The sequence below is a fragment of the Nomia melanderi genome, chromosome 5, assembly GCF_051020985.1.
Source record: "Nomia melanderi isolate GNS246 chromosome 5, iyNomMela1, whole genome shotgun sequence".
Lineage (NCBI taxonomy): Eukaryota > Metazoa > Arthropoda > Insecta > Hymenoptera > Halictidae > Nomia > Nomia melanderi.
The window spans coordinates 210,001-231,082 of NC_135003.1; the positions used below are offsets into that span (position 1 = coordinate 210,001).

Sequence of the window (21,082 nt, forward strand, 5' to 3'; positions counted from 1 at the left end):
ATGTAGTTTAAAGTAACGAAATCAATTTTTTTACATACTTGATAAATTAAAACCAGTAAATTTATTACGAATAAAATAAAAAGAAATAATTATTTATATTGAAACCCAAATACTGAAATCTGAGATTACCTTTTCGAGAAAAAGTTCCATTATAATAATTTTTCTTATTTTAAAGCATCGAATTGTCATTTGTTTAAACAAAACCACACGTTATTCAAATGTTATTCATTTTTCTTTTCGATTTACTCATATACAACATTTTTATGTTTATCAGTAAGAGTATTTATCTTTCAATGTAATAATACTGAATTCTACAAGAAAAACCGAACCGAAGTTCTATTATCATCGAACTAAACTCTGAGTGCAAAGGATTAAATGCGATCAGTGCAACCACCAGCTTCACTTTATTCGTCCGAATACTTCACCGCGCGACGCGACGGAGGCAATTCACGCGGAAAACTCGACCGTTTCATAAATGTTATCCTTAATATCAATGAAGAGAGGGCCTAGATGTTCTCTGTTTTAACCTAGCCAAAAACGCTTGGTCCCCGTCGTCCTCCGTCTTTGACAATATTCCCCGGAAGCTTTCCGATCTATACTTATCCCTCAAGAACGTCCGCCTCTCCTCTTTGTACTTTTCTATCCTCTCTCTGCATTGGGGATCGCCCAGGTCTAAGCCACTAAGGTTCTTCAGCTGAATTTTGTCAGAGTTACAGGACACATTCGTTCCGGTTCCAACATTGGGCGTAGAACTATGCTGCGAATCTTCGGAGGACTGTTTCACGGGCAGAGAAGCTTTCTCAGTCATTTTATTGAATTTAGCCTCGTCCAACGATCGGCTCAAAGATGCTCTAGAAGCTCTCGCATGGCGAGCTCTCAAGCACGGCGGTAAATGTTGAGAATTCAACGGTGGCTCTTCAGACTTTCCCCTAGCTGTGTCCAGTTCTTGCCTCATTTTTCGTTCCCTGACTATTTCCCTGCCAATCTCAGAATCGAAACTTCTGCGATCCTTGCTGCTTTCGGTTTCGTATCTTCTTCTTGGAGGAATGGTAAGGTCGCTACCCACCATTCCTCCCGATAATCTCTGCAAAGCCAGCTCTTGCAATATTGCCGCAGTATCGCGGAGGACTATGGAATCATCTACCGGAGAAGATGCGTTTGAGAAGGTGCAAGATGAGTTCAAGGAGGTCGTCTCAGACGCGCCTTCGGGTGGATGCGCGATCTCGCTGGGCTCCGCCGCGTTTTCTGACGGGATCACCTCGATGTGCTCTTGTGGCTGAGTACTCTTCAGATTATTGCATTTCGAGTTCTCCTCGGTACGCTGATATTGTTTGTGCTGCTGACTGTTCTGAGCCGGTTCCTTTCGTGCTAGGTACTCGAAACTTTGGCACTTTTCCTGCTTCTGACTCGGACAACGTGGTTTGTTATTGTCGGTGAGGGATAAAGCAAGATCGTTCTTGCTCGACTTGCTCGAGAACGAATGACGATCGCCTTGAAAATGGGGCTTCTGGTGCAACTGTAAAGACCGTCGGATGTCCTGCTGTTGGAACTCCACGTTCCTGGATGCTCCTTGCGAATTCTCGAACGTCTCTGCCCCAAGAACTTCTTCCTTTGCCGGATTCTCGTTCCTGTTGAATGCTTTCGTATTATCCAATTGAGCATAACACGTGGAAATTTCGTGTTCCATTTCACTGGGTTTCTGATTCAAACGAACGTCCGTTACGTTCACGGCACAAATCTTCTGATTCCCGTTTTCCTGGTCGTGTATCGGGGAGATGTTCGAGAAATTGTTTCCGGAATCGACCAAATTGAAATTCGCTTGGCCATCGAATCCTTCGCCTGACCTTCGAGCATTGCCATCATGATCCTCCAAATCTCGATCAACGACGTCGAACGTCATCTCTCCAGACTCCTGGGGAAGTAGAGGACTTTCGGTCAAATCGCTAACACCAATACAAGATGTGTCTGTATCTACGGTTGACCCCATAGTGAGATCCAAAGAGGTTCTAGAAACGTTCTCCGACATCGACCTCAATTGTGGGGTATCCGTTGCTATGGCAGCATTCACCGTGCCTTCCAGAGGATCTTTAGGACTGCTCGATTCGCTAGTAGGAGTCGTAATCGATCCAGTCCTTTCGACTATTACCCATTCACCAGAATCATTAGTGTTGGATGCCATCTGTGGTGTTTCTGTGCTGGTGAACATCTTATCGGAACTGTCACAAATAACAAAACCGGAGTCCGGTAGATCTTCGATGGTCTGTTCGTAGGACATTGGGGAATCAAGGTCGGTGGCACTCGACAATGGCAAACCTTGCAATTCGTTTCTGTGCGCGTTAGAACTCTCGGCCAAATCACCACCGTTCTGGCAGCTAATGGATTTGTTCGAAGAATCATTCGTTCGTATGTCCAAATTGTCTCTGTTGTCGCTATGGGACGATTTGCTCTCATCGGTTGGACACGAGCTCGATCTATTCCCTGCGTTCTTAGAAGCAAGCGTTGTTTTGTTCGATTCTATGTTGCTAGAGTGGGACATTAGCCTATCACAAGGTGTCATCTCTTGGTCTACATCCGACACTGCTAAATTTGACACCTTCGAATTCTTTTGAGCCTTGGAAGACTCTTTGTCGTCGTACAAGTCCGCGCGCTTCTCGTACATAATTATCCTCTCGCAGGACTTCGCGTTACTCTGCCCTTCTAAGTTTACGGATAACCTATGACTAGGGTCGGATGATTTATCGGAAGACACGCTAGTTCTGTTCAGCTTGTTCGTGTTCCTCTGCTCGTCGTCAATTTCTAATGGTAAGGTGAAGCTTCGGAAACTTATCCTAGGACTGTTGGCTGGGATGGGTGATGCGGAGTGCGGTGTGCCGTGTAACGTCGCGGGGGTGAGCGGCGTTGATGCTTCAGACAACAGTGGAAGGTACCCTGGAGTAGGTAAAGGGGATGGGGTGTCCATACTGTGCACGTCTGCAGACACCATCACCTGTGAATATACACGACAATGTATTTACAGGGTAAGTTACATGAAACGAACGTCCAACAAGGGAACATACCGAAGTGAAAATCGACAATTTTGATGCAACTTTGATAAAAAGTAGTTCTTATAAAGTCACTTAATGCGATTATTTATTATATAGAAGGATCGTACCTGATCAGGACTTTGGCTATCAATGAAGCGCAACTCGACGTCGCATTGCAGTCTTTCTTCTAATCTCGATCGTTTTCTCTTGGATCCACCGGTGTTAGCAGTGTTCTGGGTCCCTTCCATTCTCTGTCGCCTCGGAGATGCCTCGACTGAAGCAACACCTCCACTTTCCTCCTCGGAGAACATCCTCATCTCGCGTTCTTCCAAATCAAAGTTAAGCTGTATCTCCGACAAGTCCAGGGGTGAGGTTGGATTAGGCGCGTCCGCCAGATGATCGAAGTACGAGTCATGGGAAACCGAACGACTGTGCCCACAGGGTCTAGCCGGCGGGGGTCCGAGCAGAGGACCCAGGCTGTCCTCGCCGTCTAAACTGTCGGCGCTTTTCACCGGTCTTAACCGTCGCAACGAGTTTAAGGAACTTGGCACCGTTTCTGTTTGAGGTGGCGTGCCAACTTGCCTCGGTTTTCCCCTGGCACCCGGACCACCCCTACCAAACAAAGCTCTCCAGTTCAACGATGGCGAACGCTTCGAGCCGTTTCTCTTTCGCGGCAGCTCTATGACAGTGTGATACTGTAATGACATTCCAGCTGGCCCAGCGCCCACCTCTATGTAATCCGGCTCTCCTCTCAGACTTCTGTTTCGAGCCTCCTCCAGACTTAACAATCTCGCTGGTGTCGTAATCGCCAACGATTTAGGTCGGCCGACCGGACCGTCGCCGAAAATTAATTCCGCGTAACAAACTAAGAATTCCGTAACAACCGCCTGCACACCGACCCCCTGCAACGCCGCCACACCGCCGACTTCTAGTTCCTTGCACCTCAACAGGTTCGGAGCCCATACTATGGCGATGTTTCGGGGCGTCATGCCGGTCTCCGTGCCACGGGCTGCGACTCGCACCAGATGGCGCATGAGATATTCTAAAGTTCTGAAAATACAGATTCATAATCGTGAGTACATTTCGAACTATTCAATGTAGAAATGCTATTTACCATATTAATATCGTGGGTTAACTAAGCCATATCAAGACTTATTCGAATAGTATCGAATATTTTAAATAGTGTTAGAAGTATTTTTTCTCTAAATTTTACCCAGACTTAATCGAGTATTATTTATACGATAAAAAGTAGTAGAATTTAAGAAAACAGAAAATAGATATGTTTTTTTCAGATACCTGTAATGAGGTGGTGGTAATTTTCTAACGGTATCCCTCATCCGCCTTAACCTTTCCGCGTCGGTATTAGCCTGAACCGCGCTAACGAAAGTAGAATAAAGCTGGTATGTACAGAGTGGATTCGGTAGCTCTCTGAAGTACATTTTCAATAAAGACGCCACCGAGTGGATGTCTTGTAGAATACTTTCATCGGAATGCAATGCAGGAACACGATCCTCGTCGAACGCGTTTCGTAATCTTTGAATGTTCGATGTCACGCCGCTTAGACGATATATACCATCAACCAACCCATGCTTCTCGATGAATTCAGTGCAACATGTTAAAACGGTGGGCACTGCAATGACAAATATTATTAAAGATTAACATTTCAGTCAGCGGAAGCTTACTGGTAGACTAGGAAACGTCTTTGCTAAATTGAAACAAAGATAATAATTGTTAATCATAGATCTTTAAAAGACAATTAGATAATTACTTGTAAATAAAGTGTTAATTGCATCATTTTCCGTCTTTTCGAGTACTTCATAAAGACAATTGCAGTACTTAAATGAAGGGTACCTGGATGTTACTATTATAGAGTTGAAAGGAGGGATTCACATACCATCGTGACCCGAATTTAATAGATGTTCTCCTAAGTCACAACCAAATACACGTTCCTTCAAGATTCCTGACTGCTTTAACCGCCTCCTAGAGGGTCTATTCAGTATGAACGATCTGAAGAAGGCGATCAGTTTCCCATGTTTCCTAAACACCGGTTTCACAGGTAACTTCGACCTGACTGTCGTCGACACGGTCAGGTGTCGCGGAACTTTATCTCCTATCACGGCCACACATTCTGCTGGGAAAAAACCGACTGCAAAGCCATGCTTTCCGCGCCACCATGTACTTTCTCCCGGGGGAGGCATGTCTATTACAGATATCATGTCTCCAACCTAAAAGTCATGAATATGTATATTAGATCACAATTAGAGATTTACCGGTTTATCTTACACTTATATTGTAAATCGGTCGAAATGTTAAAGTTACAATTAATTGCTGAGTAAATTTCCAGCAAGATTTATATTGGCCTTTATTGTATTGTACGCCCAAGGCTTGTACGTTAGCGTACATTTTGCAGACATAAAATTAGTCATGTTCCAGTCTGATTCAGGTTTAGGCTAGTCCACAAGTCGAGCGTGCCCGAATGACACTCGAATGACACTCGAGGTTGTTAGATGCGTATATTTGATGTATTTCATGTATTTCCAGTGCGTGAGTCAATGAAAAGAGAACACTTACATATTTTTAAAATTGTTGGAAATGAAACGAAAATGATACATATAGTTGTTTCTTTGTTGGAAAGTACTGAAGGATTTTCAGTAAAGAGCTTTACTTGTTCGAAAAGTAAACTGATTTTAAAAATGTTACAATAACTTAATTTCCCCGAAACTATTACAAGACGCATTCATATTGCAAAAACTGAAATAACAAACTCTAAATTTTTCAAAGTTGGGTATAAAACATTTCAAGTCTTAAATAATTGATGATTAAGGGCTGCTTATATAAGGCTCAGAGCTCAATAAAATTCTTAAAGATTCTAAAGTGATGCTATTACTGGCGAATTCTCTCCACTGCTCTGCTTCAGCGAAAAAATTAATTACTATCAGTACGAACAAGTCCTATGATAGTCTCATTAAGGAAAATAATATACCAGTATCACAATACGGTTATTATAGGTGCTTAAGAGTTCGCAATTACAGGAAGAGGAATGTCGTAGATAAGGATCCTTTGTATAGAGAATGGTAAGTCCGACGATATGAACCGTTTTCCCGCAAAGGCTCACCTGGAAAGAGATTTCATCTGGTGCTTGAGCCACGTACGGTCTAACTGCATAAGCTGCGGCTACCGCAGGCGTGTTAATAGGACATGAATCTGACTCCGGGACGAGGATTCTTCTTCCTCTATTATCTAGTTGCAACCAATTCAACACAGGACCGCAATTTAGGCCTTCATGATTCAACTGGGAGAACCGATTCAGATAGTCCTTCAGTATATCACAGGTGTTTTTCGACCGAGTGTCTGGAAGCTTGGTCAAGGAAGAGAACTTCCTGTCGAATATGCAGCGGTGCAGTTGTTTGTCGAACATAACAAAATTATCATAAGATCGTTGCAGGGTCCAGCATGCATCTCCAGATGTAACTCTAACCACGTAGCTGTCGGAATCATTGGTACCTTCGCTGAGTGAAACCTGCAATCACACCATTTTCATCGTCAATTTTCATTTATCACATGACTGGTTTAGCTCTCTTTATATTTTTATGGAAATATTCTTTCTTTTACTTTGTTTTTATTTTAATATTAGGTAAAAGTGATATATTTTTAAGTGCGTGTGTTTAGAGCTGAATTTATATATGAAAAATTTTGTTGACAATACGATTTATTTCGGTAGATAAATGTGATAATAAATTAGTAACATAATTGAAGTTAAAAACATTCAGTGTCTTCTACCATTATAGTATATTTCGCTAGTATTTATTATTTCACTAGTGCAAATACGATATGGGATGATTCGTGATTCTTGTTTCGATATAAATAATATTCATACATAATTCAAGTATACGATTCTAATTTTATTAAACAAAAAATAGAATCTAGCAGTTTCTAAAAACGACAAAAAAAGAAAATAATAAAAAAGAAATATCTTTTTTATGTTTATTAATTTAAATTTATTTAGTTTCGTGTGTTAAATGATCATTAGAAACTATCGGCGACATGAACTGAATGTTTAATAAAGGCAAGGATTAATTATGTATAACTGACCTCCAAGGAACTGAGCTCGACGTGCTCGTAATGAAAGTGGGCACATTCGTCCAATTTCGGGAACCGTGCAATACTGCCCATGTTGCTGCCTGAGCTGACTGGCGTGCTGAAGTCATCTGTTCGATTACATCCTAATCCCTGTACGAAGCAGATATATTTATTGACTTTCATCAAATATGCAAGTTGTTTTCATTAATTTTTTTAATCAATTTTACCAAAACGGAATTAAAGAAAAATTTATTTTACTTCACTTATATACACTGTATCTAATTTACAATTTGCTTGTAATCCATATTGGTATAATCTTATGACTTAATTCTTGTGCACCATTCGAGCAAATTACATATATATATATATATATATATTTATATATATATATATATATATATATATATATATATATATATATATATATATATGTATATACATATAATCATTACTTATACTATAACTGATTGACGGAAATTTCGGTTTTGATGAAATAGTTTTTCTTGATCGAATATCAATTTCGATTAATGTTAATAGGTAAAACATTAATTGCAATAATAACATAAACAGTGCACAAAGATTAATTTGAGTAAAAAACCAATTAAATTTATTAAAGTAATTAATAAAATTAAATGGTTATTTAAGTAAAAAAGAAAAGAATATAATAGAGCAATTCTTACTTTAATAATAATAATGACTAATATTAACGTATGCAAAAGCAGAACATAAATATTAAACAGTAACAAGGATAAACATATTCGATTGCACATTTATGGGTTTGTATCGGGATTACAATCAATCGAGTAACAATTATTTTCTTCTTACCTGCACTAATCGAATCTATGCATTACTAATTTGCTACTGTTTACTTCTTAATTGTAAGTATACTACTTTTTACATTCGAATGACAATGTGTTTACTCGAATTTGAAAATATTTTCTCGATGTTTCGTTTGGTGAAAGAAATATATCTTTAAAAAACAAACGCGCCAGTGAATTCATTCGGACTTTATTACAGTCAGGTTTTTAATAAAACAGTCCATCACCGATGCGTTAACGTATTTACGGTTCACGTAAAGAAAGTAGCCCGGAATAAAATTCCATCAAAACGTTTTCCGTACCATTACACGTTGATTTATCGCCGGACGAAATGTTTACATCTACGAGATCGAGCTTCGTATTTTTAACTCAAATTTCACACAGGGTGTGTTCCGCGATCAACGGTGCGCAAACAGCAAAACTGAACTGATTTCAACTTGAAAATAGAACATTTCATTTGGAAAACAATTCTGTCTTATCAACTCGTTGTCTAACAGAAACTATAAATCAAGATTTATCAATGTATTCCTTCTTTGGTTTCAATTAAGAATTTACCGTTAACAAATGTTTTAAAGAATTCCTTGCACCCTGAGTTTTTCACTGACTATGGTTGTAATGCAACCATAAATTAACTGACTTGTATCTAGTTGAATATATCTATAAGAACTCTACACTATTTAGAGCCATGTTTGTAGTTCGATCCAAAGGGAAGATTGAAAAAGAAGGTAAAAATCTGCTTTTAAGAACTCAAACTTTTCTATTAGGTTCAGAGCAAGAATTTCAAAAAGGAACAGAAGAAAAAAACAAAGAATCATTGTTTAAACGAAGCGGGGAAGCCAAATCGACGAAGCGACGGAATTTCTAAGCCGAGCAAAAAGTCTTGAGCGCGCTTTTTTCCCTTTAATCGTTCGTACCGGCGCGTTGTCGCTTAAAGAGAAACGAGAATCGTGAAACCGAGCGCGGTTCGAATGAACTTATTATGTAAGTAAGAAACGACTTTAAACGGGTTTCGCTGCGTCGCGCCCAAAGCTGGCAGAAAATGGTGGCAGTCAGCGAAGGCAATTGAAGGAAGACGGTTCAGATGAATCATCGTCGTGCGTGGAGAACTTAACTAACGAGGATACCGCACGGCATTCGGGTCATCGGTGCGGCTGAAATTTTCTGTTCGGTCGTTGCCAACCCGCCTCACTCCTATTTTTCAAACCGTTGTCAGCGCATCTTCGCATATAAATATATTTACGTCGCTTCGATTCGGCACGTTTGTTTTCAAACGAATTTTATCTAAGGAAAATGTTATGGATGCTAACGTTTCAGCTACCGATAAAGTTCGGGCGAAATAATAAACTGATTTGATTTCGGTTTTCGAAATTGATTTCGGCTCCACGTTTTCGAACGAAACTGAAATTTAAGCTGAAAATTCGAGGTTTTCATCTTCGCAACGACCTTAACAGCAGACTTCTTTATGTATTGTATTTAACGTTACGTCGCGAAAGATGTATATTTGAAATCGCCTCTATTGAAATGTGAAAACTAGAAAAATTGAATTTCAAATACAAGTAATGAAAAATAAATTGTAGATATATCATTCAAAAACAAATATCTATAAATTCCATTTCATGGTACAAATTAACAATACTTAAAACAATAATCGTGACCAATGTAAAAGAAGACAATAAACATGTGAAATATTAGCAATTATTGCTGTTGATTAATAAACTTTCAAAGGATCAAAGGACTCTAGCAAAAACCAAGAATAATAGAATGAAAAATAAACTGAAACTATTCTTCTAGGCAGAATTGATCGTGAAATTTGAGAACTGATCAATCGCGACTTTTGGGCTGGCCTGTACAGAAAATTTGGGCCGTATCCGCAACGCGAATGTCGAGCACAGTCCTCGCATAAGTAGCAAGCTTACTCATTGACCTTGTCTGCTGAACGCGGCCCGGGCATCGTCATCTTCAAGCTGAAAAAGCATACAGAATCGCGCCTTTCAAATTTCTCTCCGCGCCGAGGAGTCTTTCAATCCTCCGGCTCTCCGAATTATTTCGCCGACTGTATCCGCCTGGCCCGAACGGAACGAACGGAACGAACGGAACGAACGAAACGAACGGGTTCACCATTCCGTGAATAATGCATCTCTGTCTCCTTCTCCCTCTCGTTGTGTGTGTATTTTTCGCAATTTCCTCGTAACTTACGGTCGTCCGCCGAAATCGGGTCAGTTGAAATTTATCCGCGCCTCGTGAAACATTTAGTCACCCGTTACTTTGAATTATCATACGGCCTCCCCTGACGCATAAACGGCGCCCGTTTATCGTTTACCCGTGAATTGATCGAGGAACGTTATGCTAACGTTAGAAATAATGAGCCGGTTGAAAAAAAAGGACCGGTAACGTGAGGCGACTAAACCAGTTACTAAATGGGTTTGTAATCTCTCGCACAAACTTACTCTCCGGTTTCTAACCAGAACATAGACTTTGAAGCGTTTATAAGGATATACGGTCGTAAGTTGTACGTTAAAGTAACAATTTCGCTAATGCCCAATTAACTGTTTATATAACTTTCGGTTGAACGAGACTGTCGATAGAAGAGGCGCGAGGAGCTTTTACGTGATCGTTTCGCATGATTAATTATCGACAAAAAGTTTGTTACCGCGAACTTACTCGAAACTAGTATCGAAACAGTTCAAGAAAATTGAAGGAAATTTGTATGGACGATAATTCGCTTGCCGTAGTCAATAATTTTTATTTAGGTACGATGCAGTTTTACATTTTTTGCGTGTTGTTACGTTCAAGGTGCTTTGAAAGTCATCGGGAATTTTTTAAATGTCGCTATATATTTTTAGCTTTACAACATTGCAGCCGATAACTTTTCAGCAACCGTGAATATAATGTCGTATGAAGCTTCGTAATTTTTTTTGTATGTTTTCTCCTCTTGAAAAGTACCAGCAACTGTACTTTTGTCTTGGACAATTTACTTTATCCTCAATCTTAATATGCGTGTATTTAGTCTTCTACTGTTTTACTTCTACAAAGCGTAGGAATTTCTCAATTTCTCAATTCTATATAGATAGAATAGGGGGAAAATGTCAGCGGAGATAATATGAACAAACGATAATGGAATGAATAATAACAAAAACTACCAATCCGTAGGTTTGACCTATGACCTTCCTTTTTGAATCAATTTGTGCTTAGAAAACAAGAAAGTGCATGCAAAAATATTGCAATACTACAGTGAGAACAAACGCGAACATTTCAGTTGCTATCACAAGGATTAAATGGTTCATTACAATAATAACATACAAACTCATAATATCAGCGAGTTCACGTTACACTTTACAAACATTGCAAGTTTGTACTTTCCCTGCAAGAGGTAACAAATGTCACCAGACAAGATTTAACTCCGGCAACGCCAGATTCGACTTCTAGGGTATTCGTTCGAATAAAAACAGAGAAGCTGGGCCTAGCGCGTCGACGAATTCCGAGGATCGGACAGTTAATTTATCGGAGTTATCTGAAATTGGTAACAATGGACCCACTAAGAAGATGAACGCGTCACTTGTCGGCGATGAATCAGATATACGGGTTTCGCCGGGAAAAAATCGGAAGTGAAGCCTGGCCTTTCAGCCACGTACAAGGGACTTCCTCTTTAACTGTCGGGAGAAGTGGTGGAGTAGGCTTTCAATTATAAGAGCACTATCAATTATCTCGTTTGTCCAACAAGCTTAAGTCTCACTGGCCGCGGATGCCCCGACCTACGAATACGTGTGCCACGCCGAAACGGAACACAAAAATCACTGCTTTCACGTTCCTCCAGGCGATCCATGGATCTTAATTCTTTCAATCCGATGTTTGGCTGACAAATAGACCACAGATCTTTGTGTAAATTCAAATTTTCACGATTATGAGTAGAAAAATGCATTTGCATTAGAAAATGGATTTTCCTGAGAAATATTATTTAAAACGCTACACTTTATTATGATGTGCATTCGGAGTAATTTTGCAAGTTTAAATTTCCTATAAAGCCATTAAAATACGTGGTTTGCCAATAAATAGACACGTAAATACGACAGAAACGTGTCTCGATAGAGTCACGGTGCAAGCGTGCGAAACTCGAACATCTTTTATTGTGCCGTTTTCGAAAAAAGTTGAGATAAATGTTCAACTTTTCTGTTACCACAATGAAAATAGTAGTAGAAAATAATAAACATTTCCGGCGATTTGAAAGGTCGACAAGGACAGTGTCGAGCTTTATTAGAAAGGATATTTTTCATGCAACAATAAACAAATCAATCGATAGAATGCCTAAAATAGCGAACAGAGCTAAACGAATGTAAAAATTTACTTTTTGACGAGAAGGTTATAGAACATGCTTTGTCTAGAGTTAACAATTTTTCATCTATAAAATACAAAAAAGTTAAAAGAGAAATCGCTCCGACAAGCTGAACCTTTTACTTTCCGTTCGTATTACATACAGTGCTCTATTTTCATAGGACCTTTAAAAGACATTATGGAATAATTCCTGGAGATTTTTATGATTTCGCTACAGCCAGAAATATTTAAAAGTTAAGAAATCCTTAAAAACTTCTCGCGCCAATCCTTAAATGAATGAAAATTTTTACGTGTTTCGAAACTTTTCTACAGCAGGATATTCCTTCTCGCGCAAACCTGGCCGCGAGAAAATGATGGAAAACGAAAGACTAATATTATTCGTTGTCACACGAAGTTTCATTTTTATTTCCTCGAGCTCTCATGTTTCCTTAACCTTCATCCGCCCGTTACAAAAAATCACAGCAAGAATTAATCTCCATTTGGGTAGAAAAAGACCGTAGGGCCTGATCAAGGTTAAAAGAATGTTTCATTGGAGTCACGAAAACCACATACGGACAAGCATCAAGCATGGTAATGATTTCCCTCATTATAATATCGACGATGAATAGCTGAAGACATTGACGAATAACAGACGGTTGAAACTCGAGGAATTATGGGGTCATTGAATTCTTCGGGCACGTGGAGCAGCTTTCGACACTCCATATAAATTGGGTTAGTCGGAAATGTCGGTATTTCGTATGCATTAACACTAGAACTACCGAGTAGTTATATTGCCTTACATAGAATTTCTTATACAGAGCATAAGACTTCGTAAGATTGTTATATTTGTGCCAATTTTATGAGTGTTTTCAATACATTTTTTATACAAGCATCTCTATGAGTTTAGTAATCGTAACACTTTGATCTATTTAGTAATTTTAATATGATGGAGCCATACATGATCGAAAATTTGTATACATTATTATTTTAAAAGATTATACGTTATACGTACATTATAAAACATTATAATAAGTCCAATATAGAAATTCAAAAAAATGATCAATTACTAATCTTGAACGAAAGGATCCCAGTTATTATTTTTATATTAGTTTAGTCTCAAACTGTTTTATTCAAAGTTGTTTTACGGCGTTATACATCTTGGAACTCATCTTCGCTATTCAGAAAAGGAAATTGATCTGAAAGTAAAATTCAAGATAGTCTTGTGAGAATCCTTTTTATCGTTAGCAAGTTACACGTACTGAAGCTACGTATAAACTCCTCTTGCTAACTTTTTCTTACTTTCAACAGCAGCGGAAGTAATTTAGATGTTCAATGTGAGCGAGAAATCTCTCGCATATTGAAAGGTTTCAATGTTTCAGAAATCTTGACTATAGTGTCAGTTGTAACAATTTTGAAAGTTTTCAGGTGTTAATACGTAATCACAGAATACATATAATTATTCTGCATACAATTTAATCGCCGTATTAAAAATATTCCAGAGAAAATCTACTCTGAAGTTCTCTTCTTTTCTTTAAACTTAGTAATTCTACTACTTTTACTATGAAAGTATCTTCAAACAAGTATACTCCTGAATGTTAATACAAAAATTAGAATCGCGAAGATTTTCAATATTATCAAGCCTATCGATATTTTCAAAGTCTTCTGAAGACGGTTCAATGAAACTGTTAAATAGTCAATTATAGTTATAATGTTGCTCCATAACCAAACTTTATGAAGCTATAAACTAGCTTATACCCGTTAACCACTACAATTCAATTAGCAGTTAAACTCTAGAGAAACAGTGTTTTTAATCCTTTCTTTTAATTAATAATTAGACGAATAAAAATATCATGCCAAAAGTTGCGACAAGAACTCTACTGACGCTGAATTCTTTCATTTGTAAATGATCTAATAATCATAATAAAAACTACTGAATAAAATTATAAATTAAGAAATACTATTCCTACATATCTCTAAATATAACCCATTATCTAACGATATTTTTATTCAAATATTTGGATAAAAGACAGTTACTGAACAATTTATCAAAATCCACTTAATATATCGAAACTCCGAGAAATTTTCAAACTGACTACAAGTGATACATCAATTCTACGCGAAACGGTTTCATTAATTTGTAATATTCTATCTCTCGAACTTTTGTTTAATCCTTGTGTTAGCAACTAGGTCCTCGGGTACCCATTTTGAAATTTTCTTCTATGTGAATCTGTTCTATTCTAATGAAAATTTGACGAAATTTCTTTGGATTTCCATTAACCGAACATCTTTACGTCGACTTTTCCTTCAAAAATAAAAGGTATACGCAAAGCTATTATAATAATAAAATTTGGATAAATGCAGACAGTTTGGTTGTCAAGATAAGGGTTAATTATCGATCGGTGATTAACACTAAAACCACCGCACCTGACCAAACAACATGTTTTGGTTTCCTTATTTTGTAATTATTGATATGTTAAAAGTATTAAATACCCGGAATGAGTTTAAAAATAAATAGTTCCACTGGAATAATATAATGAATGTACGAAGAAACCGAAAAAAGACTATTGTTGGAATTATACAAATTATATGCATAAGTATTATGTATTAATGTTAAACGCTCGGTAATCCAGTATTAAATGATAGAATTTTCGTCGACGACCGGCAATATTATAAATTTGCAGAATGAAGAGGTGAATTATGAACTCTGCTAGCACATGGTTCTTCCAAAAAAAATGTATAAATTTATAAAGAAATCGATAATTGTTACGATTAATAACTTAGAAATACAGCAAAGTTTACACGGGTACTTTTGCGCGACCGATTAGTTAACCCTATAGTTCCCGGTAACATTGAAACCACATACTTCAGTATCAGCAAAACTGCGAACCAGTGAACTAGTCGCGAAGCCACCAGTATAAAATCAATATAGTAACAACCACCTATTTTTTCTAACAGTTAGAATGTCATTTTTTACGAAAATATTTATTTTTGTCAAGAATGATATGTTAATTGTGAAACATACATTGTGAAAATGAATGTACTTTTCTTAGAAGTTTTTATTTGGGACTTAAAGGGTTAAGTGTGAAGATCGTTCGAAATAATTCTAAACGACGCTGTACATCGCGACTGGCGCTCTTTTTGCTGAAAACGGAGTCAGAATGGAATTACCGTCCGCGGCGAGTATCGACGAGCGGAGCACAACTTGTCTTATTTGGGTCATTGTATTTTTTGGCAACCTCGAGGCAAACATCGGGGCTTCTATACGTATATAAACGAGCACTGTTCTCTCCCCGTTGGATCTGGCAATCGCTCGGAAACGATCGTTCCGCGCTGCCTCCTGGCTTACGCTCCTTTAAGCCCGCCTCGCTGCCAAACCGCTATCGAATTCGTCCGTAAATTTCTATACTCGGAGCTTGCGCGATAGACCGCCGTTCGCGAACATAATCTGCACGCGATTCCGCGAGCTACGCGGCAGACGAAAGGAAAAAGAAAATTCTGTTTCACGCTTTCTCAAACGGTTGATCGATACGAATTTTCTTTGTGAAGTTGTTGCAGTGGAACCGCGATTATTCCTATACATTAGGAGATTAACTGTTCAGATGAGTAGGAAAACTGGAAAAGAAATTTTCGAAAATATACAGTGATCCACGAAAGTATTTCAAATCCTAAGGACATCATTAATATAATGAAATTATTTTCCCTTAGAAGTGTATTGTTCGATTTGAATAGAATTAATATATTATGCTTCATATGCACAAAAATTTGAATATATTTAGTATTCTCGAAATTCTGTATCCATTGCCATTGTGTATCGTATTTTGAATGTTTTCCTGGACCAGTTCAAGCGTAACATTCGATCGTACATATTTCGTGATATTACCTAAGAATCTGAATTATTGGGTTCTAAAGTAAACAAGATTCTGGACAATCTAGATCGCAAAAAATAGCGACTTGGTTCATCGAGGTTTTATTCCATAAGTTTTTTAGGTAGTACAGCATATTCTGTGTTCTAAATTATTCGGCTATACTTAAATTTATATTCTTGGAAATAAATATTTCGTTGTTTGCTTAATGGACACTGAATTTACTTTTTTTCCTTAACGAAGAAGATAGAAATGAATGTTAGTAAACTTTATTCAAAATTGATAGCCCGTTCAATGCCGATGACGTATTTTTACATTATGTTGTATTTTCCTTTGGTGACGTTAACATTTGTGTATGTCATGTATCCATGTGTTTCGTATATAATATTATGAAATAAATACTAATCATTTTTTGATACAAATATTTATAAATAGTCTGTTTCTTTAAAGAAATTAAACATGTAGTTTCTTAATTTGTACATTTATTACTTATTCAGACGTATTCTTTTATAATGAAACATATACGAAGTTCAAAAGATCATACGTATTTAATTCATGAATTTTCATACAAAAAATAGTAAATATGGGATCTGTTATATTACAAAATACAAACTCCGAATTTCTCCAAATTCCACGATCCATTAAGATTCAAATTAGGCACGTAACAATCATACACTACAAGGATATAAATTTTCGTTGCTTCTTTAAGTTATACCAATAACAAATCTTTCACATACTAAGTTATAGATAATAGATGATAAAACGGAGTGGAAAATATATTAAGCGTTATTCATTAGTCTGTACATAATATTCACAGTCAATTGATAGTATACCAAAACAAAATATGGTGTATGTATTAGGAGAAATTTATTTCTAGAAATTGGAACTTTTGCGAAACTCAGAGACGAAACTGCGAGTACACGCGTGAACGTCTTATTCGGCTTGAAACGGGACCAGACTTTTATTCCTTATTGCGGCATTTTTTTAAGAAAGATATCAGCCTAAAAACAGAAATATCTATAATTTGGTATAAACATATACAGTTAAATTATTAACATTAGAAATACCGAGCAGTCAAATGAACTACTTTGCATTTTCTTATAATAATTAGAAGAGTGCATTATTAAAATCTGAATTCACCTATATTTTACTTTTGCGTATTACTAAATCAATTTACACAATAATTTCTTAAAAAAGAGAATCTTTAACTATCTGACATAGTTAGCGTCACATTTGTTTATTGTTTTAAAGAAATATCGATGTCTTTACTTACATTCAAAAATCAATTTTTCAGAGTTCTTAGAGAAATGAAATGATTTCTTCAACCAAAAGCGAAATATCTACAAATAATAGATCTAATGAATATCTTAAAAAATAATAAATAAACATAAGTAATAATAAATATTAAGAGTAAATCACATGCAGTAACAATGTAGTTTGAATAACTGTGTAATAACAGCAATAATTCTTAATTGTTTTAAGTACTTGACCCTATATAAGACATTTATCATGTTGTTAAATTGCCAAATAACATTTCGTTGTTACTAGAAAATCAGCTTTTTTTCATTTATTCAAACGTTACAAACTGTTGACCACTAAAGCTGTGATCTTGCCCACCCGAACGACGTGAAAATTGCAGAAAGGTGGCGACCGCGAAAAAAATCGGAAAGAACGCGAGCGCCAGTCAGATTTCCTATGGACGACGGAAACGCGTGCCGCGCCGTTAATGCGTTCCGCGATCGATAAACATCGAGGAATTTACAACGGGCGCAAAATGTCCGAGCAGCTGCAGTTTCTCCCGTTAGTAGGTCGACGAACTTTTTGGCAACATTTGAGCAAACAGTACGAATGCTGCGGATGCAGTCTACTTCCACGATTCCCGTTTATCCCTCTCGATAGTTTACGGACGGTGCCGAGTGCCACTACACGGAACAACGGTTTCCAGAATATCGTTCCTGCCCTTCTATTATGTATACCCACTTTCTGATCAACTATTTCTTTTTAATGCTTAATTATTTACTTTATGACATCCCTTTTTCCTAATAGGGTCACAAGAATCATTACTTTGTTAATAGTTTCCTGTTAAAGATAGGAATCAATGGACTGATTCATAAATTTTTATATGATAATCGAACGCATTTTATTTTCAATGAAGAGGGATTTGTATTACACATATTACCTTTGTAATCTACCGTTTCCTTTCTCTAATCTCTAATCTTTTATCTCGTAATATTTTTCTTACAAGATTTATTTAATTAATTTCTTAGAAATTATATTGAACCGATTCGTAGGAACTCTTAGTGCGAATACTAATCAGTGATCTAGTATTCCTGTTTCATTATGAATTCCTTGTCTTTCCATTTTTATTCTAACCAGATTTATAAGAACTACGTTTTGGTATTAATTTCCTAGTAGAATTTGAAATTAATGAATTCATTGGAACTAAATATTGCTGAATGAATTGCAACAGAAGAAGAAATTCCATTTTTCCTTTTTTACTCTTTCTCTCACTTTACTATCCCCAATCCTACCATCCCTACCTAAATCTAATGATATTTCTCATTCCTCGTTTCTCAATTTATTCATTGAAGCAACACACAATTCTGTTCAATAAACAGAAAATCCTTATCATAATCAACATATCAAATTACACAACGAATACTATAATACAGAGTACAAGTTAAAGAGGTAGAACAGTAATAGAACGTTCCATTGCACTGATTATTCAACAAATTTATTACAATCATTTCCAGAATTCCAAATGACAAATCAAGCTCCACAGTCGTTCGTTCATGCACGTCGATGTTCGATTATTGATCCACGATCAGCAGGAAACGACCCTCGGGTTGACATAAAAGGGCGCAGAGAAAGAATATGCTTACAGAAAGCGCGAAAACGCGACGGAAAAACTTGTTGTTGGCGGGATGATGATCGATGCACGGTGAAATCTTACGAGGTCACACCACCGATTCCTCCTCGTGCGAGAGGCCGAGCGTAAATTAGTTTCGAAATGGCAAAGGAACAACCGTCCTCGTCGAACTCAATTGCTAGAAGCCATGCGAACCGAGGCGGAAAATTTATCTGGCTGATAATGAACTGGAAAACTCTGGGAAGCTTTCAACGATGGGGAAACGTTCGAGCCAGAAGAAGTTCAAGCAAGAATATTAATAGAAACCTTAGTGTCTACCATTATAAAATGCAATACGGCGCTATTATACGGAGATTGTATCGAAAACTCTGATTACAAGCGAGAAGGTTGCAAAATTAAATTTTATGAACGTACACAAATTCCTTTGAGTACTTATGTATATCACGTTCGTTTATTACCCACTGTTTCTATGTAGTGTAAGCGAATTTTGCTAATGGTAATATAATATTAATGTTTATAAAATAATATTAAATACTAATATTAATGGTATTTCGATTAAAATTGGTTAATTGTAAAATAATTATTTAAAATACTTATAAAATCATTTTGTTTCAAGTTTCTCGAATTCCATTTACATATTCGGAGTGTATAAAATTAATGTTTCAGTAATGAAACGATGCACGATTTAAATTGAAAATATAATTTATAATAATAATTTAATTATTATTCATCAAAAGAATATGAGAATGAAAATTCAAACAAGGAAGAGTGCTGTCCATTTTCAAACAACATTGTAGCATCAATTTATTGTATTTACAAATGTTAAATTAGAAATAATAATGTCCAATGAATGCAATGATCAAAATTAAATCTGTTAAAATCAATTTCTTCACTGAAATTATTTTCTTCTACATTTCATGTGTAGTTATACGCAAAGAAACCAATCTCCTCATCCAATGAATCAGTAATCTCGATTAACACAACATACAATAATATGTACGAAAACAAAAAACAAATTATTATACTGAATAAGATCACTAAATAAAACTCTCAATTAACTAATAAATACACTTTACAACTACTGTTAAAATGCAAAGAAATAACCAAAATCTACTTAATAAAAGAGTTCCGAAAGGAATTACGAAAAATTCGGGAAAAGTACGCGTTACTCTAATCGTAACACGAAACCGAGTTTATAAATAAAATTCAAACAGAGATTTGCCGAACGAACGTTCGTCGCGAAACACCGTCAATAACAGTAGTGAGGTGCATGCGAGAGTACGTGAAAAGAAAGACGTGAAAAGGGGAACAAAACGGAAGAATAGATAAAAAAGAGTACACACGGGGATACTGAATATTCGATTAACCAGGAGTCAGAAAAGCCGCAGGGACACGTATAACAAGGACACGTCGCGCAGGACGAGTCCATTAAGCGCGAAGTGGCCATAGGTATGTAGGTCGGGCTCCGGTTAAACCGAAAACGGGGTTGGAGCACGCTAGTGAACAAAACCAATATCCAAAAAAAAAAAAACAACAAAGAATGCCGACTACGTTTACAACACTTCGAAATCGAAGTCTAAGCGCAAAGAGGATTATGAAAATACAGCAGGTAACAAATTCTCCGATCGTTAACAACAATGCACAAGATGAAAAAACAAGAGAGGGGCAAGAGGCGCAGACCGTCGGCAAGAGAGATTCACGCAAGGAACAACAGTCGGCGGAATGATCGTTCGTAGGAAAACATGGCAGTATAAAAGTAAACAGGAAGTAACCATAGAGAATATTGGAACACTACCTGAACGCCTCCCAAGAAAATTTCGATAAAACGATACGAGATCCTTAAACACATTAGAGATCCTCGGCAGCGCTATTCTCTTTTCTGCCTTTCCCTTTCTCTCTTTCTCTCTCTCTCTCTCTTTCTCCCTCTCTCTCTCTCTCTCTTTCTCTCTCTCTCTCTCTCTCTATGGGTTTAGCTTTAGCCTTTAGCCAAAGCAATCCGCGTAATCACAGTGTCACGGGGGTGTCGGCGACGGCTTCGTTTCCCATGGCACGCGCGACGGGCTCAATCGAGGGTAAAGAATCCCTGGCGGTGACGATCGCGCGAGAAAAGGAGAGGATAGT

General features: G+C 37.2%; 1 protein-coding gene across 8 annotated transcripts in view; it reads right to left on the bottom strand.

Annotated features, from left to right (window-relative positions):
- The window catches only part of CdGAPr (GTPase-activating protein CdGAPr), a 70,932-nt gene that overhangs the window by 9,287 nt on the left and 40,563 nt on the right, over window positions 1–21,082 (bottom strand). For 6 of the 8 annotated variants that reach the window (XR_012998569.1, XM_031971638.2, XM_031971648.2 and 3 more), the window contains 6 exons: window positions 7,116–7,253; window positions 6,139–6,543; window positions 4,918–5,248; window positions 4,320–4,653; window positions 3,152–4,073; window positions 1–2,986 (listed from right to left, as the gene is read on the bottom strand). The exon at window positions 1–2,986 is cut by the window's left edge. Coding sequence is in view for 7 of the 8 variants with exons in the window: in XM_031971638.2 (XP_031827498.1) it covers window positions 491–2,986; window positions 3,152–4,073; window positions 4,320–4,653; window positions 4,918–5,248; window positions 6,139–6,543; window positions 7,116–7,253 (4,626 nt within the window). In the remaining variant the exon portion in view is untranslated. Of the gene's footprint in view, window positions 2,987–3,151; window positions 4,074–4,319; window positions 4,654–4,917; window positions 5,249–6,138; window positions 6,544–7,115; window positions 7,254–9,845; window positions 9,886–20,756; window positions 21,057–21,082 lie in introns of those variants that run through there. The other 2 variants (XM_031971645.2, XM_031971647.2) reach the window with 2 other exon arrangements.